We start from the raw sequence: 24,936 nt of genomic DNA, 5'->3' as shown, positions 1-24,936 counted from the left end.
CGAGAACGCAAAAACCTGATAATGTCGGTTCATATTCTACTGTGTTTTCATTAATCATTGCAACAAAAAATATTAAAATAATAATATTCAAGTTTTGAATTACAAAATTGTGGTTATCAGGAACAAATAATGTATTTTTAGGGACTACTATTCAATAATATATAAAAAAATAACAGTAGATACATCTATTGTAAACAATACGGAAATAAACAAATCTTGACATCGTTTCTTAATAACCGAAATATTTATACCTGAACAAATTAGTATTAGTGTTGTCTTTCCTGAGGAAAAAAGTCATAAAACCAAAAGATAAATTTTATTTATTCAATTTCTGTGATATTGAATAGAAGGATCCATCGTTTAATTTAGGCACCAACATGGATGAAAGTGAGAAGAAATCACGAATAATTGTGTCGCAGAATAACTTAAGTGGACACGACATTGTTGTTTCAGTAGACAAAAGACACATTTGTGATATTTGTCGGAAGATATTTAAACGAAAATCGAACATGATCAAACACCAAAAGATAGTTCACGAAGGTCGCAAAGATTTCACATGCGACAATTGTGAAAAGAAATTTGGACATAAATCTAATTTGCTCAAACACCAAAAGTCAGTACACGAAGGTCAGAAAGATTTTGAATGCGACAAGTGCGAGAAAAAATTTGGAGTTCAAAACAATTTAAGAGAACATCAAAAATTAGTACACGAAGGTCGGAAAGATTTAGCATGCGACAAGAGTGAAAAGAAATTTGGATTTAAATCAAAATTGATGAAACACCAAAAGACAGTCCACGAAAGTCTGAAGAATTACGCGTGAGACAGGTGCGAGAAAAAATTTGGACAAAGATCGACTTTGCTCTCCCACCAAAAAGCAGTCCACGAGCGAAGCGGAAATTTCGCATCCGACAAGTGCGAGAAAAAATGTGGAAAAAAATCGAATTTGTTCAAGCATCAAAAGACAGTACACGAAGGTCTCAAAAATTACGCATGTGATAATTGCGAAAAAAAATTTGGACAAAAAGCGCATTTGCTCGAACACCAAAAAACAGTTCACCAAGGTTGCAGAGATTTCACATGCGACAATTGTGAAAAGAAATATGGACATGAATCTAATTTGCTCAAACACATAATAACTGTCCATGAAGGTAGCAGAGTAAACGAAAATTGCGACAGGAAATTCGGGCTTACAAGCAATTCAAGAATACATCAAAAGGCAGTTCACGAAGTTAGTAAAGATTACGTACGCGAAAAACACGAGAAAAAATTTGGACGAAAGGTGAATTTACTCTTTCATCCAAAGACAGTCCACGAAGATAAAGTACGTAAAAAGTGCGATTATAAATATGTCACTTTATCGAATTCGAATCAAATACCCGAAGAAACAGTCAATGAAATTCCCGGCGACCATCTATCGGACAAGTACAATGAGCGGTCCATAGATGATGAATTATCGAATAAGTGCAACGAATGGTACAGACAAGTGCCTAATTTTATCACACTTCCAGATAATATTTACGCAGATGATAAGCTATGAAGATTGAGTATGTGATAAATGCGATGAAATGTTTGCGCACGAACTTGATTAATCACACTATAGACTTTCTCGTTGGGGCAAACTTTTGGTGTGACTTGTGTGAAAAAACGTACAAAGTAAGAATCAATTCGACTGTTCTCTCTATCATTCACGAGTTCTTCAAGAATATTTCGAATATTTTTCGAATTTAAACAAAGCGTGCCTAATAATAAATTTGAACGATACATCATGAGTGAATCACTTACTTATTATTAGTAACTCAAACTGGTTACCTACTTGAATGGTAAACGCTGTAAGTTAATTTTAGAATACATTTAATCTCGAAATATGTTCATTCTTTGCATTATTAGTTGAAATTTTCCAAAATCCACACGACCAAGTAGTTATAGTATTATAAGTACTAGACGAATTAAGAAAAAAGATTCACTTAACAGTGTTTCTTTTTTTTACATAAATAGTGTTTTACTAATTTGAAATATATAGTAATGTTATTTAATTGTCAATAAATAAAATTACTACTAACGTGTTATCGAAAGAGAATGTATTGTTTAATTAATATTTGAATGAAACATTATCAATATTATTTTCTCAAATTTTTTTTCAACTTCTAGAATTTAAAAGTAATTAATATTATTTCCAAGGGACTCGTGTAACGTCTTATTATGAAAGAAATAATAATTCAATTGAAAATTGTTATTTTTGACTTGCAGTACCATTTGAATTCTATTTATTAAAATTGCACCTAATTTTTCTTTCGATTTTTGCAATAGTTGAAGCAATGTCAAAAAAATACCCGTGAATTTTTACGTAAACATGAGAATAACAATAATATCTATTAAAATTTCAATTTTTCACGCATCTTTGTATGTTCTGACCTTCAAGAACATAAACTAATACTCATTAATAGTGTCAAATTAGAAAAAATTGGACCCACGTTTAGCCGAGATTTTGGTAAATATAGAATTGCTCACATACTCCACATTTATTATGCAAGCATGTACGTGCAAAGTTATTTATCCTCGAGAGTTCGAACGTCGCGTCAAGTCCGTCGAAGTCATCCAAGTTTAGTTAGGCTTATAATGCTTGATTTAACAGATTCTCATACGTACTATATCATTAAATTCATCGTTATTCTGGATTTACGTAATTCTCAGCCATTAATACGGTTATATAAGCTGCTCTGCGAGTACATTAGAGAGAAATGTACACTTTTGGGCTCTCGGTGGATCGTTCAGTGAAGCTAGAGGGTGCGCAATACGCGTCGACTATACGAACTTACACGCGAGCTTACGAGCACATGAGCTTTCACGGCAGTAACAACCAGCTCGTACAGTCGATAACATTGACGGTAAATTGAAAACGGTTGCTTCAAAAACCGAGTGGAAAAATTATGCCCAACATTTGCAAAATCAACGACGAGGACACGATGTTGCGCTCTGTATGTGTGCGTGAGGTCGTCAACAAGCTCGCGCCCGAAATCACATTTAATAATCAAGCCCGAGTTAAGGTGCTATACGTTAAAGTTCTAACGAGCTCGCAGCAAGTAGGCTCAGGTATCCTGGTCGCGTACGTGCAACCGACACTCCGGCTTGAAGACTCTTATCTGGTATAATAACAACTCGGTTCGCGCGCAGAGGTACGCGCGAAGGGAGAAGGAGGAAAGGGAAGAAAAAAATAAAATAGAAGCGATTAGATTCGAGAGTGCGTGTATGAGGAAAGTAGAAAAGTGAGACAGAGACAGAGAAATAGAAAGAGATGAGCGTGCAAGAGCTTTTACTTAATTATCTAGCCGCGCGAGCGAGAGAGAGAGAGAGAAGCAAAGAGCTTGCGCCCGCGCGGTGGAGTCGTTAAGCTTAATTGGATAGTTTGGGAGTGGCGGGCGCCGCGGGTAAGGGGTATATCTATGTATTGTATATAATAATATAAGGGCGCATGCAGGCACGAGGTGTAACGCGTGTTACGTTCGTCGCGATGTTATTCCATTTGTGGAGCTGCGTAAAAGCTCGAAAAAAGCTCGAGGAATAGGATAAAAGAAGTCGGTTGATTATTGCCAATTCTCGCGATCCACGCGCTGGCTTTGAGATTTGTATAATTCGGACGTTTGCGCGACGTTCCTAGCTTACTACACGCAAAAAAAAGTCTAGACAGTAAATAAAGGAAAGAAGTAGAAGAAAAAGAAGAAGAAGAAGAAGTTCGCGACCGGGTTATCCGAAACGAGCGATAACTAAATCAGAACTCGCGTACACTTACACAGACACACAGACACATGTATAATACACTCGTACATACGTATAACTTGCGTATACTCGCGTATAACAACAATAACGCGCCACGCCGCACTGCAGCAACAGCAATTTCCTGCGAGCTCTGCGCCCGAGCAAAAGCGCCAAAGATAAATATTATATATCCCCCTCACACTGCGTTATATGGTATGGTATATGTATAAATGTTCTTTCTAAACGCGCTCAGTGCAACGAAGATTATTGCAAGCTCGCACAAGTGCTAGTGCTGCTGCTGCTGATGCCTGCACGTTGCAGCAGCACCATTCGTAGCGCTCGCACGAGAGAGAAAGAGAAAGAGAGCGAGAACGAAGGTTGGGGGGTGGAGGCAATTCAAAATTGCCTGATTTACGTTTAATGCATACGTGTGGATGTAAGAGAATCGCACGGGATCGTTATGCGGCTCGTGCAGCACGTATAGGTTAACGCGTGCGCCGAGCAAGAGGAATATTGCAGACGCGCGCCCCGAGCTCGTCGAGACTCGGCTGTGCGCTATACCATCAAAAGTCTGCGCTTTATTTCAGCCTGAAAGCTGAAGCAGTTGATTCTACCCGGCACACGCAGCAGCAGCCTTCGTGTATTATAGTTACGTACTATATCGTTAAGTTTTATTGTTTCGTCTATACAGTACATGGCAATTTTTTCTCCCGCCAAAAAAAGGAGAAAAAAGCGCACAAGTGTGTACACGTTGGTAGTACGCCGCCGCAGCTAATAATACTACATTAGAACAATGAAAATCCCGTTGTGTGTATTACCACGGTTTGGCAGGCACCTGATTTGATTTCGCGCGCGATTTATGCAATCAATTTTAACTCGCGCCACTATATATAAGAACAAAAAAATCTCCGCCAATTCTTTCTCCCGTAATCCGCTGAAAAAGATCTGCGAAACACGGGCGCGAGGGACGGAACTTTCGCACCCGCCGCGCACGGACAACAAAAAAAAAGAACCGCGCAATTCTACAGCTAAGGTGTGGGAAGGAGGGGGTAATTGAACTCTCAGGAGGCAACTAGCTCGCGCGCGCGAAAGCCGATGCTAGCTAGCTGCTGCTGCTACGCTTGCGGTGAGCCTCGAAATCCGATTGAAGATGATGCTCCGCGCTGCACCGCGCCGAGTAGTGCAAACGCACTTTGCGCGTAATTCTATATAAGCCTTGAGCGGGAGAGAGAGAGAGAGAGAGAGAGAGAGAGAGAGAGACAGAGCGACCGAGACGTAGACGACTCTACCCAGACAAAGTGATATCTATATATGTATAAAGTGAAATCGTTCGGAATGCGATTCACCGCTTCTGTCTGTCTGCCTTGGTGAGCGCGCGTAAGGATAGATAGATATAGATATATATAAGGAAGGATTTAGCGCGCTCGTATATACGCCGCATGCTGCTGCACTACTATTGCAGTCGAAAGCGCGGCACATTTTTGTCGAGAAAGAAGATTCGACGCTGCTGACACGCCAAGCGATCTGCGAACGATCATCTCTCACTCTCGTGCGGTAAACTCGCTCTTTTTTAGCGGGAATATATTGTTTTACTATATTCGAGCCCGATGAGATGCTTTTTCGCTTTGTTTTTTGTTTCTTTTTCTTTCTTTTTTTTTTTGTTTATTTTATTTCATATTCCTTGAGTTGGCTAGATTCGGTAATTAAGATTAAAAGAAATGCAATTAATCGAGCGTCGAGCTAGTCGTAATTGCAGCTCGTAAAAATGAGCCGCTGCTGCCGCTGCTCCTCGTCCAGTTTTTATATTAAAATTTTTCCCAATGTCGAGGCAATAAACGTCCCCACCGAGACTTGATGAGCGGGAAAACGACGTACAATAATCGCGCAATGAGAGAAATTGACTTCTTTAGTTGAAAAAAGGGGGGAGAGGTATAAAGCGAGAGAGTGAGCGAGAAAGAGCATGATTACTTTTTTATTATTTTCATAGTACTCAACGTTGCGCGACCAAAGTAAAATGCGTCGTCGAAGGAAAAGAAAAAAATTAATTCGTTGGCTTCGCGAACGAAAGATTTTTTTGTCCTTCGCATGCAACGCAGTGCGCCACGCGGTATTAAATCGTAAAAAAAACTCGCGTTCGCGCGCGCGAGCCGCATGCGACGCGACGTACTGTTAAAAAGGCAAAATAAAAAGGTTTTTTCTTGTCACATCAAACGTCGTCTTCGCAGGCGCGCGCGCGTGAGTGCAGAAAAAAAGGCGAGAAGAAAAAAAAAGTCAAAAAAAAGAGTTAAAAACGCCGGAGCGAGTGGGTGAGTGAGTGAGTAAGAGCTACGGGCGCGCGCTTACTCGCGCGTTGGAGAAATAAGAAGAATGAAAGTCGACTTTTCACTTTGGTAGTACGAGAACGTCCGAAAAATCTCGAGGGATATCCGGCTGGCTGACCGTTAAATTGGAATGCGCTGCATCCCCTTCTTTTAAGGCCACTCTGAGATTCATTGAATCGAGCTACTGCCACTGCCATTGCTGCTACTGCTACTTCTATGCTGCTGCTTTCTGGACTTCGATTTTTCTTTCTCGTCCGTGAGAACGCGCGAGAGCAAGAAGACTTTTTTATATGCCCCAGCTTCTTTGTTTGTCTGTTTGGCTATTTTTTTTCTCTTGATGATGACAGCTGTGACGATCTGTAGAGAGAAGTGCCTTTGCCGAGGCGAGCGATTCTTTTGCTGACTGATTGTTTTCTCAAGTGAGGATAAATTTCGGAAGGAATAGTCGAGTAAGTCGGGCGCATAGGATGTTATTTGAAGTTAGCCAGCGAGTGCAGTTTTTTATAATTTACGGGAAACTAATGTTTGTTCGAACTTCGAACTGAATCGGCAACGCTACGATGCGCCAGGATGAAAAAGTAAGTAGTTGCTTGTCAGATTTTCGCATCAAAATTGAAGTGCGATTGACGTAAGTAAAGTATCAAAGACCGAAGAAAATGTATCACTGTTGAAAATTTAGTTTGAATGCGTTTTACGAAATCGGTCAAATTCCAAATCGAATCAGGACGCATCAAAGAGCTGGACTTATTTATAGTATATTACGTGCGTATTACTATTTTTCATGAATCTCCCAGCAGAAATAAATCTTTCCTTTGTCACTTACAGATTTACAGATGAGTGTATACTCGCATTCTAACGTTAGCTGCTTTAATTAGGATTAAATTTCCATTTTTTTACTTTTGAGAAAAAAAGAAAATTGGTATTAAAATATTAATTTAATTTTGATGTCTAATTTTACTTTACTTTAATTTTAATATTACATTCAATATTTTATTTAATAGTGTAATTCATTTATATTGAAAAATGTCAATTGCATAATTTTCTCTGTCCATTACTGTTTTTCAAAATTGCGAAACAGCAGTGAGATTATTGAATGGTTTAATTACGTATCTACCAAAAAGGAATTAAAAGAATTTAGATTCTACTCACTTGAATTTTTCGGTCATTTTCATTGGTGCCGAAAGGAGACTCGTAATTGCTGCCCTCGATGATTCGTGCATTATTGATGAAGATCTCTTCCCTTCCGTGGGCGCCAGGTCGGCGAGTCACCCACAACGGTGGATTGCCCTCCAGCTCCGAGGTCAACGATTGGCCGAACTGTTCCGTTCTGAATGGCTGGTTAGCTGCAAAAATAATATTACCGTGAGAATGTTTTTGTCAGACATTTTTTGGAAATGAAAAAATCATCCCAGTTTTTACCGTCCAATTATTACGAATTTACGTTCGTTTGATCCCCCTCAAAAAAAAGATTATTCAAGAGTCATCGCCGCGCAGATCTACGCAAATGCCCTAGGTAAAAAGTATAAAATTCAACATAGCCTAAAGCATGCAAAAAAAAAAGAAGGAAGAGGAGTAAAAACGCGACGCTCGAGTCTCGGTATGTAGCATCCTGGACTCGACGTATGAGCATTGTACGCGCACAGAACAGTCACAAAAAACCAAACTCAACTTTTTAGAAAGAAATCCCCGTAGCTCTCGTGTTGCAGCAGCAGCAGCAGCAACACTTTCGGTGAGTTTTGCAGGCTTAAAATAAAGCAAGTCAACCTGCTGCTATACTGTTGCTGCTGCTCTTTAGTTTAACTCCTCTTTTTACCCCCAAAAAAGCAACAAAAAGCCGGCTTTGAAATAAAAAAAAATTACTGCCCCGGTTTATATGGTGGTGCAGCGAAAGTTGCGCTTTCAAATATCCTTTATTATCTCGTTAAGCCTCTCCTTCCCCCCTTGAGGCACGTTCCGTGGAACGAGGATGTATAAATACACGTGCAGGACGCGACGGTGTGGTGGCACGATGCACACAATGCGCCGCGATTTGTTCTCGTTAACTCCCATAAACGTATTCGCGACTGACAATTACAATTAGTCGAAGCTATAAAAAACTTCGTAACAGATTTTTCGTAACAGATTCACGTATTTAACGAAATATTGAAAAAAGCTCCACGTCAATCAGCACACAATATATGGCCGCGTGGCAGAGCCTCGAAATAGATACTGACGTTAGAAATATCGATACATTAATTTTGTCCACGGATAATTGGGTTTGAATTTCATCTGTCAGCGCAAGACTGATTTATTTCTTTGCTTTTTTTTTACCTATAAGTATAAACTGCGGTTTAGCACTCGACCCTTCCGTTATACTTTACGCGAAAGAGATAAGATCGTCTCATTCGTATATATAAAAGCGGTATTCAAAATTGGTAAACGCACACAAGCGTATATGCGAGAGCTGCTGCTATCGCATCCGTTTTGCCGAAACACATTTATACATACGAAGCAGCGCGCATACATATTTGCGTGAAATTGCCTATGTGAATTTTCATTCACCCTACAACGCACAAGGCATCAAGTTTTATAGATAAAATGTTCTTCGGGGGATTGCGTATCGTTTAATACACTTGGCGGCTCCGTTTCTGCGTGTGTAATATCCTCGAGCTTTTTATAAACGCGCCGCGTTTTATCAAGCACGGGAAAAGAAGCGAGGAAATGTTTATCTACATAAATAAAAACGATTTATATATATAATACGTCGTAAACATAATCCGATATAATATTTAATTTTTACGGCTTTAATAGAGGTGTTTACGAGGCGGTGTAAAAAAAGGGTCTAAGCGGTCGGTTATAAAACAAGTCTATAAGTGGAAATCATTGTTTCATTACCAGTATAAATAATATTAGAGGCTTCGCTGCCTCAGGAAAAATTCAATTAGTTGATTTTTCTTCGAATTTCACCGACGTAAAATCACCCGCACAATGAAGTTGATTGATTTCGAGATATCCGACAGAAAAATACTATAGGAAGAGTTTCAAATTTTAATGACATAACGATTTCTTATACGTAAATTATCCCTGAAGCCGGAGCCCGGGCTACGAGCTCCCAGCATACATAAAGTCTCGTCCGAATCATTACACATTAATGAGGTGTAATACGAATATCGATGGTATTACTATTCTTTGGGTATACTACAGCCATCGCTCGCGATGGATGATTTATTCAACAATTTTATATCGCGAGCAGCGCCGAGGCAATGGCGCGCTGCTGCTGCTGCTGCCACGGCGTTCGGGCGCATTTCGAGAGCTAAATTTCGAATGATTAATTGGTTTCGTTTGAATATCAATGCCTGCTCTGTATACACGCGTTCGAGTATATTATGTAATTATAAGTAATGGGCGAGCTTATTATTGCTCGGTGCACCGCTGCTGCTGTATACGTACACAATGGGCGATGATGCGAAATTCGCCCGATCATGCGTGCAGCGTCGAAGAGAGACAGAAAGGGGGCAGAAGCAGCGGCAGCAAGCAGGGTAATAAGTTTGTACATATATAATACGATCGCAACTGACCGGTTGTACATTACACTGGACAAGCGGCTCGGACGGAGGTGGTCAACTGGTTTCAACAAGTCCGAAATCATTGGATATAATAATGTAATAAAGCCGTACGATGTGCCTTTCGATTTGAACTATTTTCGCCGCATGGTAGGCTGACTAATTATCCATTTAATTTCTGAGTGCGCGCGAGTGTAAATAAATACTTGATGTACCGACATTCCCCATCGAACATCCAAATAGGTACAGTATGACTGTAGCTTACGGATTTTTTTTAACTGAAAAGGACGTCGATAATCGATTGCGCGGCGCTTAAAATAATTCATCGAATTCACGGATTGATGATAATTGTTTCTCAATAATCCGAGAAAACGAAATTTTCAATAACGACGATCCTGTAATTTTAATTTAGAAATGAATTCTGAAGTTTGATCATACATTTTTGGAAGCAAATTCATAGTTATAACTTAATAATGAGGTCGAAAATTCTATTGAGATCGCAGGCAAGAGTGAGTGAGAAAACTTGAGTACATTTGAAGCAATTATATAATATAGAAGTTGCGCTCTGCAGGAGAGAGAAATCAGCGACGGTTTTAGAGGTGGCGGGAGGTAACGGCGATTCTCGAGCGATTTGTTATTCAGATTTGCCCTTCTCTACTCTCAGCGCGCTCCACAGTCAGGTTGCAACATATATACATAGTCGTAAAATTAAATTTCCCAAACAAACTTCGTGTGGCGCGCGCGCACGCGCATAATACAGGGTCCGCAGTGCGCGCGGTATATAACGCGCTTCACCTTCAATTAAACACTCGAAGACGAAAGATTATATTATTATTATTATGTTTTGCACTGTTGCGTTTGCTCTTGCTCTGTTTCTCAGTCTACGGACGGACTCTCTTTCTCTTCGACTCGAGAGAGAGCCAAGTTAATTTTCTGATAAGGCTTTTTACCAAATGGGATGGATGGACGAGAAAAGTGCGTTTATATAATGTACATACTACTAGGCATCAGCAGAAGCAGTGGCTGCCAGTCGTTACTAGCTGCTGTATACGCACGTGCGATAAGTCGCGTGATTAATGGACTTGTACCTTTTTTTATGCACAATTCGTGCGCACACGCTTTTCTCAAGTTAGTTTTTATTTTCACGCGCATGAATTATGGTCATTTTCGTATATGAGGTTTCTTTTTTTTTTATACATTCGAAGCTGAATTCAATTTGTGAACGGATTATTGCATCGAACTACGCGAATACGTATCGCAAATAATAAATCACAGAGAGAATAACTAAACTCTCGATGCATTACACACTGTATGTCGGCGGGACATTTGAAATCTATGCGGACGCGTGTTAAAGGGACGAAGCAGCAGCTACGTAATTCTATTAGACCCGATCGCGGCAGTCCGTTTTCCGATACATTACTTCCTCGATGATGTGTATCTGCATTTTCTTTGAAGCTTTTTCTTCGCTTTGTTCATATATTACACACGTGTACATATCGCAGAAAAGATAATGGCTTTATTTGCGATGTACTTGCTACACATACTGAGAATAAACAATGCACTTATCGAGTAGTATCGTGCTGTATCCCTGTATGCTGCAAGAAAAAGGTTCGAATTCCTTTTTATTCTTCTTTCCCGCATATCACAGTATATGCGAAAGGGCGCAGTTTAATCAAATAATGGTAACAGTGCATTTGCAAGATTGAACGAAAATGAGTAGAAAAACATTTTGTTATTTTATCCAGTGTACTCTAGTGCAGTACCGCTTGGGCGTGGACTCGTATTCGCTCTATATTGCCGGGGTTGGATAAGACTTTTCTTTCAATCGCGCGCGTTTTATGCGGCGTCCTATGCGAGCGTTCCAATATAATCCTTAAAAAAGGGCGGAGAGATTAAAAAAATCTCCCTTTTTCCTGTGTCTCGAGTCGCACACAGCACATAACGGCCATCCGAGCTTATTAAATAAAGAACCTCACGGGGTAATTTTAACCTTGCGCGCGCGGGTAAGTTCGCTGTCATGTAGCGCTCGCTCGCTCGCTCGCAAACGTTCGCATCTCTCTTTCTCTCTGTGTTTTTTCCTCCGTCTCTCTCGCTGCCGCTTCGCCCCCGCTCCGCCCGGTTAGCTTTTAATCTTACTTATATAATCGTCAGCAAGCCTAATTAGCACGGCAAAGTCTTTACTTTTGATTGCATTTTTCTTTATGTTTATATACCTCGGGTGGAAGCGCGCGCTGTGCAAAAAAAAATGTTGTATTCTTCGAGCTCGACTCTCTTTAGCTCTCTCTCCTTTTTTGCCAAGCACCGGCAAAATGCAATTTCTCCAGCAGCCTTTGAGATATGCGCGCGATAAAATTGCTATAGGGCCCTGCCGCGCTGCGCTCAAACGTTCGAGCGGCAACGGCAGCAGCAGCAGCACAGCTACACTAAAGAAAATTATAAATTGAATTGGCGCTTATACTTTGCCGAAAAATAAAAATAAAAAAAATTTAGTCTTAGCGCGGCGTACGTATACGGAATAAATGCAGCAACGCTCTCAGCATTACGCGCACGAGCCAATCGAGTCCCACGATGTTGGCGTGTACACATATATAGTACAGTAGCAAAATATATATATGCAGAATGTATATGCAGTATATAAGCGCACGAAGCGGCATTTACATTTGTTAGCATTATTCATGCGCGTGACATCGTTCGGTGGTTCCCTGAAGGCTTGTGTCTGTCTCTCTCTCGCGCAACCCACGCGCGCGCGTACACATTTGAATATGCATGGCGGTATGTAGCGATTCTGTGTTTTTTTTTATTTCGCTCCACCCCGCGCCACCGTGTCCTTGCCCGTAGTACTCACACACACACACACACACACACACACACGCTCACCCCCGACTTTCAACGAGCAAAAGATATCATGTAGCAATATACAATTATTGCTATTGTTAAATCGTATATGTCTCTTATCTAACACAAAGCTCTCGCGCGATTATATTGTACAGCAGCAGCAGCAGCAGCAGTAGCAGCTTCTATTATAAATTATATCCCTGCGGGTTCGTTACATTCTTAAATCCCATTAATTTGTCGTTGGCATTGCGCCGATACGCAATAAAAGAATATCTTATACGATGTATGGTATAGCGTACATCGAGAGTATTGCACACGCTTGGGGGGCTATACATTTTGGGGCCGATGCAGCAAAGCATGTATATGTCTACGTCTGTGTGCGTGTACGACCGCAGTATAACTAGTTAGAAATTCGAGAAATCGACTCCGCAGTCGATGTGTATACAAATAAAAAAAAAAAAAAAAACAGCTACCCGATAAATCGCAGTTCGCGACAGAAGCCTAGCTATGCTCTGTGCTGCTATTGCTGCACGCCCGACTTCTCATTTCGGCTTGAGCGATGACAAGATCCACCGCCGCCACGACTACTGCTACCGGCTCTGAATGCGTAAATAGAAGGAAGAGCCCCCGTAATAAATGAAGCGATCCGCTATATGTGTGTATGTATATAACGTACACGTATTACCCACGAAGTAGCGCAATTCGTTGCAGATGCTGTCACCGCAGGCCAAAAAAAAAATCCTCTTTTTGTCACGTTGTGTGCTTTTTTTCTGTCTCTTCGATGCGCTCACGGTTATGTGCTCGCATGTATAGAGCAGCTCCGATAATGCGCCGAGTTTGGGTAAAGGACGATATGCCAAAATATTTACACTGCGTCTCGCAAACAGCAGCAGCACAGCGAATTGTCCGCGCACAGGTACACTGCAAGTACAATACAATACGCGTGCGAGTACGCATGCGAGCGCGTACCGTCGGACGTTTTAATTTATAAATTTGATGCAACGTTGAAGCGTATAGCCGCTCGCGCGCGTGTGCACGCATATACAATAATTCAGCGGCGGCGACGGCGGCGTGGGTCACGACGCGCATCCTTTTCTATTGTACCGAGCGTATGCGCATACGTTCGTATTTATGCTATTGTACGTGTGTGTATGCGTTGAATATATCCTCGGAACAATCAAAACCACTCGATCGCGCTCCCATATATATATGTGTGTGTATGTATCCACACGCGCTCGCGAAGTACACATCGATGAAGAGCAGCTCAAACAGAAGAGACATGCATAGACAGAGAGAGATACAGACGCAGGAGGGGAGAGAGAGCAAAACACAAGCGGTGACATGTATAGCTTCGTCGGAAATGCTACTTGCACTCGGTGTGCCACTGCGCTGCACGAGCACACAGAGACGCACCGTAGCTACTATACTGCCGCTTATACACGCGTAAATGCTCATGTGCATTGGATTCACGTATACGTATATAAGATGTCATTGTGCCCGCGCCGAAACATCTGCAGGATCACGCGCGTTAAGCAGCAGCATGAGCGACGAGGGGAGAGACTCGACTCGACTCGACTCGGTCGAGGACGGTTTGACGGGGAGTTCGCTCATGCTGCGCACCGAATTATACGGTCGCTTAGGTAACTAAGAAGCCGTGTGCACAAGCGTCAAACGTAGGTATATAAGTCGACAGAGAAAGATAGAGAGAGAGAGAGAATGGGATTTTAAGCGCGAGCGCGGGGAGATATGTTCTGTTAAACGTCCTTTTGGGACTTTTTTAACGATTGATATTTGTGGGTCTTTATACAACTGGTAGGGGACATGAAAAATCAAAGTATAGACATGTAACGCAGTTTTGAACGTCGAGAGCAGTATGTAACAATTTCGATTCCTTTATAGCGACCGAAAGACTTCACGCGCGCAAATCGAGATCGTTTCAAGAGGTATACCAAAAAATATCACTCTTAACCCGTACCATACATGGAATATCAACAGGTCGTTAATCGTTTCTTACGCGCGGAGAGTACTTTATATGGACAAAAGCAAGAGCAATGCTGGCTTACTGTCCAGCCCTTTAATCCACCCTCAGCTCTGAAATTTCATGCGACGCGTCGCACGTACAGTTATTTTGTAGATATCACCTTAGTCTCCTCTATCCGCACATATATAGGAGCGAATAACCTTTTGTCGTGTAAATACCTAAAACAGATAACCGGGTGCGCGCGGGTAGACATTCCACACGCGTTATCGTTACACGTGCGCCACCGCCGTCGCCGCGTCCGCCGCGTATAAAGTAGTAGTAGTACGTCTAATGGTCGACAATAAAGGGGCATATCCGCAAGTCGATGACTGCGCTTCAAGCAGCAAGAGGAGAGATTACATTGAGGCTTGTACGGTATTTCATTTTCGCTCATTGACGCATTCAAAAAAAAAAAAGAAGAAAAAGTTGAGGGAGGAAAAGTCTATAGCACTCGCTTGTATACACACACACACCCACATGCATACATGCACATACGGGCGGGGGCTGCGTGGAATAGATAAAAAATGTAGCACTGAAAGCGGGGGAGGAAGTGTAATATACATCGATCTTTGGGACGAGGAAATAAAAAGGACTCTGGAGAGCTCAGCCGAGAGATGTGCACGTATATAGCGAGCGAGCAAGTTTTAAAAGCGTCGGTCCCGATTCCACTGGGCTCCCACTCTCTCACTCTTTTTCTCTACTTCTCTTTTCACGTATCGCTACTTTCGTTTTATCGTCGTCAGGTGAAAATCAATCCTGTAAAACGGTACCCCTGCGCCAAAGCCAAGAGCCGAGCGCGAGCTTTGGGTCATCCATCTTCGATGCCGCCTCTATACTGTACGCAGTGTTCGCACACACACATACACGAGCTCACACAAGCGCGCAATCTTTCGACTATCCCACCTACAGCACTTGATTCGATTTTTCGAGCTCGGCACACACGTTTTATTTATTTACTTTTTTTTTCGCGCACTTACATTCGATGGAGGAGCTCTTGCTAATAGTGGATACAATTACATTGAAAAAAGTATATATATCGAGTAAAAGGGATAGGGACAGCGAGAACAAGAGCAAGAGAGAGAGAAAGGGTTTCGCGTTACTTCATATAAATGACGAAGGAATGTATAGTAGTGCAGAGCGCGCACTACTGTAGCGAGGGCGAGTGAGTGCTACACAAGGCTTGCATTAGGTTGGGAAAATTTCTCCAGTCGAGTGAGCGAGCTCGCGCAAGCACTCCGTTAAAGTTTCTGCATGTTGGCGGGGGTATTATACTGAGCAAGCATCTGTTTTATGCCATTTCTTCTGTGTGCCGTTCTCTCCTGTTCTGCGCGTTCAGACATTAGTATCAGTCTTAAAGAGTAGAACTTAAGAGAGAGGCTGCTGCCGCTGCTTCTGCTTCTGTACTGCCTCTCTCTTTCTCTCACTGCTGCGGTTAAATAGCTGCACCATGTAGCTTCTTTGGCGCGTTACGTATAGTATACCGAAAATTCTCTTAGCTCGAGGCTCTCCTAGGATATTCTCGACGTCTCGCCTGCTGCTGCTAAGGTACGCTGTAAATCGGGCAAGAAGGAAAAGGATTTTATCCCCCTTGCTCTCTCCCGTCCCTATAAAGCTCGCTACTATGTCTAGGAATCTTTGAGACGCTCATAATGAATTATGCAGATTTTCAAAAGGAATGAATATATGAGCCTGCGAGCTCGAGCTAAATGCTATAGCTGCGCTAAGAGAAAGTACGCCCGCGCCGGCGTGCCGAGCAGCAGCGGCAGCACCGCATAAGTTATAAAAGCGAATTAAACAGCAGATTCGCGCGCCGTCACGAACGTTTGATCTAAGTTGCAGTTCGAGCTTATACGTCAGGTGCATATACGTACGTATTCAAACGTGTAGAGCACTACGGTTTGCCAAGTGCGAGTATATATCCGAGAGAAACTCCCTTAGTACAGCTTAACGAAATAAACAAATATATCAGTCAATTACACACAAATATATATATGGGACACGTACGCTTGCACGTGACAAATCGAGATCGCGAGGTAATGGTAGTAGTGGTAGTAGTAGTAGTAGTAGTAGTAGTAGTAGTAGTAGTAGTAGTAGTAGTAGTAGTAGTAGTAGTAGTAGTAGTAGTAGTAGTAGTATGCTGTATGCAGAGTTGCGCCGCACTGTCGAGTATTGTTAATGAACGCGTCGCCCCCTGCGAACTTGGAAGCGTGCGAACTATTAGCGTGTTGATTTTTGAATTACGTCGTGAGCTGCACATCGTCGTCGTCGCGCGTACAAAGTAGCAGCATACATGTATATACAAGAACAAAGGCGCGCGCGCGCGTGTCGGCCCACACACACCGACACAATGAGTGAATTTATAAATCATTTGCACCCGAAGACGGCGCCGCCACTGCGCAGTAAAATTATTGCAAACTGCAGTTTTTGTTCTACATATATCGTACGCACACGAGCTGTAAACAGTCGGTTTTAAGTTTTGCGTACATGTATAGTAGATATTGCTCGAGCAACTCCGGTACCGGGCGTGCGCGCCTGTATCTCTTCGAACAAATTGTACTGCGAGCGAGAACAGAGGTACACGCCGGGACGCTGCTCCGAAATTACAGGTCGACTCTCCTCTCGCAATCTGGTATGGCAGCAGCAGCAAGCAGAGAATATAATGCGCGTACGCACAGAGAGCTAGCTCGAGCTTAAGCGAGCGCTAAAAATAGCTGGGAATGCTTAATGAAATACTATACTCAAGAGAAGAAGACCGCATCGCGCGAAAGGCAGAAAACAGTGCTGCAGCGCGCTCTCTCTCTCTCTCTCTCTCTCTCTCTCTGCGTTCGGTGAAAAACGAGCGTAAACAACGAACAAGACTATCTTTGCTGCTGCTGCTGTTCTCGAGCGCAGTTATATTGTGTGGCGTATCATATTTATAGGGACGCGATTCAGCTCGGTGGAAGGGGTAAAATTTATATATACGAGTATTACGTTCGAATAGGAAGACATTGTGTATAAATGTTCGTTTTCCACAAAGGAAAAATTTATCAGCGAGAGAAATCGGAGATGGATAGAGAGAGAGAGAGAGAGAGAGAGAGAACTCTTGAAATAGTTCAAATAGAATCGCGTATATTTTTACAAGAGCCTGATACGTAATTACAATATTTTTTCATCTGAAACAACTTCCAGACTTGTTTGATATTTGATTACTTTGCGGCAATGTTATTCAACTTCATACACAGTAGCTTCGTACACATAAACGCAAAAAACTTCAATGAAACGAGTACAGCTGTTTTTTTTATTTATTTTTTTGTTTTTTTTGTAGAACGCGAGCGCACTAGAGTTCGTACGGGGCAATATTTACATATTCAAAGCGTTTGCATGTATACTCTAAAATACCTATCTTCATATTAAAAAAAAAGTATTACACGTATGCAGATATACGAGAGCCAATATACCCACGAGGATGATTCGCGCGCGCGCGGCCAGATTGTTTCGAATTTTAGATATTATAGTACCGTTGGGATGATTGGCCATAAGGAGGCCGAGAGAGATAGTGCTGTAGAGACTGTATATAATCATAATAATACGCCACGCGAAGCTGGAAACAAATTAAAAGCTCGTCGCGTCAGACTCGCACTCGCGAGTTATTATTATACTACGATGCGCACGTGTTTATAAACTTCGCTCTCTCTCGTATTATCGACTCTGTATCCCCGCTGCAACTTTTCAGTATGAGTATAATGTTTGTGTGGCCCCCCGTGTCATATCGGCTTATTGCGGAATTTTCTCTCTCGCTCTCTCGCGTGTGTATCGTTCGCGAGTATCAACGATAATTAGAAGATTCCGCAATTTTCCTCTATGCATAATACGAACTTTTTGAACAGCGTAAAATTTATACGAACACGTCGCCATCGCGCAGACACGTGTGTGCAGTGAGCTACAGCAACAACGGTAGCAGCAGCTGCAGCAGGTAAAAGGTAAACTCAAGGCTGCTGCTGCTGTTGCTGTTGCTGCCGCCGCCGCCTCCGCGCAAGTTTGCCATGACGATTAATTTCTCAGCTAGGAAAACACTCGAAAACAAACGTGCGCGCCCCTGACTCATATTTAGAGGGAGAAGAAGGAGGGTAAACCTTCTAAAACAATCAAAAGCTATGTAGTCGAGGAAATAAAGCATTCAACCTCCGATTTTTGAACAGTAAGTCGGATTGAGATGCGGTTTTCGGCATTCGATTCGGGAGAGCGTCTAGAAACTTTGTGAACAAAATTTATGAGGGACAAATGAAAATTTGCACCCCGGGGGTGCAATAAACGCATTTCAGGGATGCATCTTGAACTCACGACTTGGTCAATATGTGTATTTCACTAAATATCGGTAAAAATGAGTCTACTTTCTGCACTCGGGGGTTTTTGGGGTCGCTGAAAACGAATATCACAACGAAAATGTACCACGATGTACCTGGGGCCCAGGGTGACTCTTGTATACCTCGTCTCCTGGAGTTTCATGGTAATATTTAAAATATCTCGTTGAAACTCGTTACTCAGGGGTTTTCGGGGTCGCTGAAAACGAATATCACAACGAAAATGTACTACCATGTACCTGGGGCCCAGGGCGGGCCCTATATACCTCGTCTCCTGGAGTTTCATGGTAATATTCAACATATCTAGTTGAAGCTCGTTACTCAGGGGTTTTTGGGGTCGCTGAAAACGAATATCACAACGAAAATGGTTTCCAAAGTATCTGGCGCCATGTCAGGTATTATACATTTTGTTGTTAAAAAAATTTCAATATCAAATTTATCAATTCTTGTTTCACCGTCATCTGAGTTAATTGAATTTTCAAATGAACCTGGGAGTTTCCGTTTTTTCATTTCACTACCACTGATAATTGTCTTTAGATAATTCAAACGACATTTTTCATGAATTTTCACACTAGTTTCATCTTGAATGTGGTTAAACAGACCGTCATTTTTAGTTTCCGACGATATCTTGCATATACTAGCAATCCCTCTCGTTTTGACATCTTTTAATACATTATTAACATCCGACTTTAGTGGCCAATCTTTCACGTACTTGCAAATCACGCAATCTTCGTCGATATTTACATTAGCCGTTCTATAAAAATGTAATTAGAATCAATCAACGATCACAAGAATTTCACAAAATATTCTCTAAAACGAGTCGATGAAAAAAAAAAAATTGTTTCAAAATTAATATATGAGAAATTTAATGAAATGGACAACTTATCTCATGAAAGTAGCTTCAAAATAGTGTGATACAGTTCAAGTATATATCAACGTTGATAAAATCGTCACTAAGCACTCGCTATAACTGTTGAATATTTCGTAAAAACAAACGAAATTATTACAAATCCACAAATTAAAGCATAAGATTAATTGACCATATCGACTGTAAAACTGTATAACAGTAAAACTCGAATAAAAACATATACTCTTATTCTCTTTGTTATTGTTATTACGAATGAAATTATCTTTCAAAATAAAAAGTGATTTTTGTTTTATAACTTGTATACAAACAACCAAGCGAAATAAATTAAATATTGACAATACAACTTTAGAAGACAAAATGATTGGGGCCCGCCCTGGGCACCAGGTACACGGTAATACATTTTTACAGTGATATTCGTTTTCAGCGACCCCAAAAACCCTCATGTAACGAGCTTCAACGAGATATGTTGAATATTCCCATAAAACTCCAGGAGACGAGGTATATAGGGCCCGCCCTGGGCCCCAGGTACATGGTAGAAAATTTTCGTTGTGATATTCATTTTCAGCGACCCCAAAAACCCCTGAGTAACGAGTTTCAACGAGATATTTTAAATATTACCATGAAACTCCAGGAGACGAGGTATATAGGGCCCGCCCTGGGCCCCAGGTACATGGTAGTACATTTTCGTTGTGATATTCGTTTTCAGCGACCCCGAAAACCCGTGAGTAACGAGTTTCAACGAGATATCTTAAATATTACCATGAAACTCCAGGAGACGAGGTATACAAGAGTCACCCTGGGCCCCAGGTACATCGTGGTACATTTTCGTTGTGATATTCGTTTTCAGCGACCCCAAAAACCCCCGAGTGCAGAAATTAGACTCATTTTTACCTATATTTAGTGAAATACACATATTGACCAAGTCGTGAGTTCAAGATGCATCCCTGAAATGCGTTTATTGCACCCCCCGGGTGCAAATTTTCATTTGTCCCTCATAAATTTTGTTCACAAAGTTTCTAGACGCTCTTCCGAATCGAATGCCGAAAACCGCATCTCAATCCGACTTACTGTTCAAAAGATCGGAGATTTGGCCGTTTTTTGTGCTTTATTTCCTCGTCTAATGGTAGTCTGACACAAAGCTTCCCGAGGCCCTTCCTCGCTTTGCTTGTCGAGATCGAGTGTGTCCAAACAATTGATTTGATGGTGGTAAGTTTCTTGCGCTAGAGCTTGCGAGCTTGCAAGGGTCAAAATGCCGCAAGTCAAATACATGTAAACGCGCACGTATATACGGACACACTAGTGCGACTCGAGACAAACGCGTTCACTCTTGTATCGGGTGCTTCAAATAAGACACGATGGAATTGGCAGTTATTGTCAGTAGCAATGCGCTTCGCTGTGCCAACGGTATGCAGCGTGTGCACGATTTGCTACGGAATTTCGCACGCAAAGTCGTTGTCGTCATCGACGGAGATGCGCTTGCCAATACATCGACCTCCCCCTTTCCAAACTTTTTCACACTCTATACACGGAAGGACTGACGGAAAGCATATTGAACGGTGCTCATTTTTTTCGTTTACGAATTAATGAGTTTACCCGAAATACGTGTTTTTAATATACACCCGAACATTTATTTTACCACTTGCAGATTTACAAGGCGACATCTGTTGATAGAATCAAAAAGCTCACAATCAATTGTGACACCTTTGATTACCACTACTCTTGTTACAATACGAAAAAAATTCTGTACATTAAGGGGAGGCTCTCATGAGACACGATCAAAAAATCGATTTTTTTTTTTGCTTACTTAGTTAGCAAATGTCCCGTAGAATACACCCCCGAAACCCTTTTTACCAAAATCGATTTAGTTAAAAAGTTATAGGCAAAAAACCGAAGCTGTCTTTTTACGAGGGAACGATGTATGTATGTATGTACATTCATTTTCTAAAACTTTAAACGCGTTTTTCTCGAAACTATGTTTTCTGGATCGGGCGGCAAGATATCTCGAAAAGTATTGCACTTAGAGATACGCTTTGTTTTTTATTTTAAAGCTAATTAAATTGTCTGGAGGTTGACCCTTTAAATTTAAAAATTTTTCATTATTATTACTTTTTACAGCCCTTAAAAGAGCCAAAAAAGGGCAAAAAAAAGAAATTTTTTTTACGAAGTCCGTCATTTTATCAATTTTTAATTTTTTTGCAATTATTTAGGTTCAACCTCCAGCAAATGTCATCTAGTTTAAGAGGAACTTTGAGTTTTTAGTTTCGGGCAAAAACTGAAGGCGCTAGCTTGCCGCCCGTTGAGGTACCTTTTTCTAACACGACCTCCATCAAACGCTGCTAGGCGATAAATAATTCGATATTTTGGTCTGAAAAAATTCGTGAATATAGTTGAATACATACTTTATGAAAAAAAATCACGAAAAACATATCATTTTTTAGGCGCTAGAAGAGAGCCTCCCCTTAATCTTTATTTTTCTTACAAAAGTAGAACTCCTATTAAAAATGAAGAGAAACCTTAGACAACATTCCACAAAAAAACATTTATATGTTGTAAGGGTGACAAGGCAAAGAATGAGAGTCTTACACAACGAATATTTAAATTGTCAGAAAGACCTTTATTGAATTTCTCTGGTCAACGACTGCTTGTCTGATCGGCTTACTCGCTCTATTTATATACAATACGTCAACGTACGATACTGCATATTTGCACATATACCTTAGAATGTGTTGATGTGTTCGACTTTTATTAAAATGTATTAGCATTGCCTATTTTTACATCATGGGATTTTTTTGGCACCGAGGCTGACCTCACACGGACTAGTACTACTAAATTTTGTACATTCCTAAATTTCAATTGGAATAATCCTGTTTACAGTGTAAAAACATTGATTAAATACTTCTAGTTGTTGGACGCCACTTTTCCATACATTTCTTACAGCTATACATGGCAAACACTATTTCCTAATAGCCAGTATACATAGCACCAAGGTCTAATGAAATTTCTCTCAAAGCAAGTTATGCGCTCACTTGCTAAGAGCGTATATATACAGTATGTAAGAGAGACAGACTGATTATTGCCATAAGTTTCAAGTCTACGTCTACGCAGCCTCCGTACACAAACACTACCTATAGAGTATTCATGTATGTGTGGATGTGTGTAGGTGTGTGTACATCAAATTGGCTAGAGAACAGCCCATGTATATTGGTTTCGCGTGCGGCGTGTAGTCTGCGGCTCAGCAGTATATACGAGGCTGAGAACGGCATTGTTTCCTCACGACAACTACGCGTACAGATGAGTCGACCAAGAGAGTCTAGATGTCCGCGAGAGTTAATTGAAGGAGACGCTGTTGGCGTGGATAGTATATTAATAAACGGCCGTCGTGTTTCGACCCAGGATTACTCGAACTGGCTATTACATGTATTTGTTTTTTTTCGCATGTCAATAAGCGCGGACGCAGGCATCGCTGCATAGATTGACGGATTCAATATTCGTATCGTTCGCGATTCCATATCGCAGTTTTTTCCTTCGCTTTACCTCCCCTTTTTTCCATTCACGCGAGTATTACAGTTTCACAAAAACTGGATTTCGGTCAGATATCAGTCGAGAGATTTCAAGACCAATTTTTTCCCCTTTCCTTCGTGGAATCGTGCTTTTGCTCTCGAGGTCCGCTCTCAACTCCCATCAGGCGATATTCGAATTGGTCATGTTCGCTATATTACGCGTAACATCATGCCTCCTGCCAGTCTGGCGTAGGCGGAGTTTTGTTTAATGCAAGCGGGTGAGCGCGAGCGAGCGAGTCCTGTATACAAGGGGATTCCTGCCTCGGAGGCACACCAATCGAGCTAATCACGATATTGCAGTCACCGATATAATAATGACCCCGTCGTTCTCGTCGTCGTCGCAGAGCGGAGCCGCAGCACTGCCACGGTACACCCCGAAATTGTTAATTAACTGTAGAAACACGCCTCTTTTACAAAGTAGCCGTCGAGCGTACGTCCTAGTCCGAAAGGAAATTAGAGTCATTTATTGGCTCGGTCATCATCGCGGACTCCTCTCTCTCGCTCAATCTCTCTGCACGCAGTGCGCCTGCAGCGCATGATGATTAATTTGTTGACTGTGATCTCGCTCGTATACATAGACATGCACGCACTCGCGTGCACGAACTCGAGTATTCACACGCCGAATACACATTGTTTGCCACCTTGTAATTTCATTTGATGCCTGATCAGATGTAACGCGTTCGTTTTAGGATATTTTCGAGCTGTTTCCGGGTAGAGATGTTCAACACGAATAATAGCTTAGTAACGAAAAATTATCATTTGAAATTTTTTAAAACCTACAACCATTTATCGGTTTGTTTTTGGTGGATTTTCTGTTGCAACTATATTATAACAAGCATTTTAAATAATCGGAAATTATAATTACATTTGCGTATATCATTTCAAAAATGTAGACTAGTTTTCATCCACTTTAACTACGACAATGCTACTTTCAGATTTCGCCACTAGATGGCGAGCACTATTATGCCGGTAAATCTGCAAATCGCAAAGTCAAAAAATAATACATAAGTCTAAGTATGAATACGTAAAAAAGCAAGTAGTATTTCAGCGTCATGACAGTTGAAAAGAAAAACAAATTGGAAGCACTATACATTTCAAGGAGTTCATGTAATTATGCTAGTCGTGGATGAAAAAAAGTGGTCAGAACAATTAGTTTGAATACTTACAAATGTGATAGAGAACCAAGTTGTTTTCCGTACTGCCGTGATACCTTTGGAAGGCTTGATTCGTCGGCGCGAAGACCGTCACGTGCCTGTGCATCAGCGTGCTGTTGGCTATTGGATTGCTCTCGAGCAGTTGATAAAACTGAAAAAGTTCGAAATAGCTCGTTATAATTGATAATTGATATTGCAAGTCTTATTTTTGAAATTACACAATTGGAACAATAACTAAGCACGATACTAAAATATCTTTCAATAATTGTACTTTTCAGGTTTCGCAAAGCATTCATCGCAGATAATAATGAAACATTTCTATAGATTCTCCACTCAGAGAAAATACACTGTTTATGACACCTCAAAGATCTTCAACCTACTTTCACGCACTCGTTTGAAATATTCTTGTTAATTATTGAGTCTCGCAATTAGCTCGCTCAAACGTTAAGTGTGACAAGGACTTTGACTCGTGTTATGTTTCCTCTCTATCTCTTCTATCTCTAACTCAAACACAAAGAAAAAGTCGGAGAATCCGAAGA

The 24,936-nt window shown here is 41.3% G+C and overlaps 1 protein-coding gene across 1 annotated transcript in view; it reads right to left on the bottom strand.

Annotated features, from left to right (window-relative positions):
* The window catches only part of LOC106656797 (fasciclin-1), a 54,763-nt gene extending 30,070 nt beyond the window's left edge, over window positions 1-24,693 (bottom strand). Inside the window, exons 1-3 of the mRNA XM_023458982.1 lie at window positions 24,669-24,693; window positions 24,410-24,598; window positions 7,225-7,418 (exon numbers count right to left, since the gene is read on the bottom strand). Coding sequence (XP_023314750.1) covers window positions 7,225-7,418; window positions 24,410-24,598; window positions 24,669-24,693 — 408 coding nt within the window. The remainder of the gene's footprint in view (window positions 1-7,224; window positions 7,419-24,409; window positions 24,599-24,668) is intronic.
* Window positions 24,694-24,936: the final 243 nt, after the last annotated feature.

The sequence above is a fragment of the Trichogramma pretiosum genome, unplaced genomic scaffold (genome assembly GCF_000599845.2).
Source record: "Trichogramma pretiosum strain Unisexual culture from Peru unplaced genomic scaffold, Tpre_2.0 scaffold37, whole genome shotgun sequence".
NCBI lineage: Eukaryota > Metazoa > Arthropoda > Insecta > Hymenoptera > Trichogrammatidae > Trichogramma > Trichogramma pretiosum.
The sequence above is the reverse complement of the archived record's forward strand: the minus strand, read 5'-3'. Positions and strand labels throughout refer to the sequence as shown.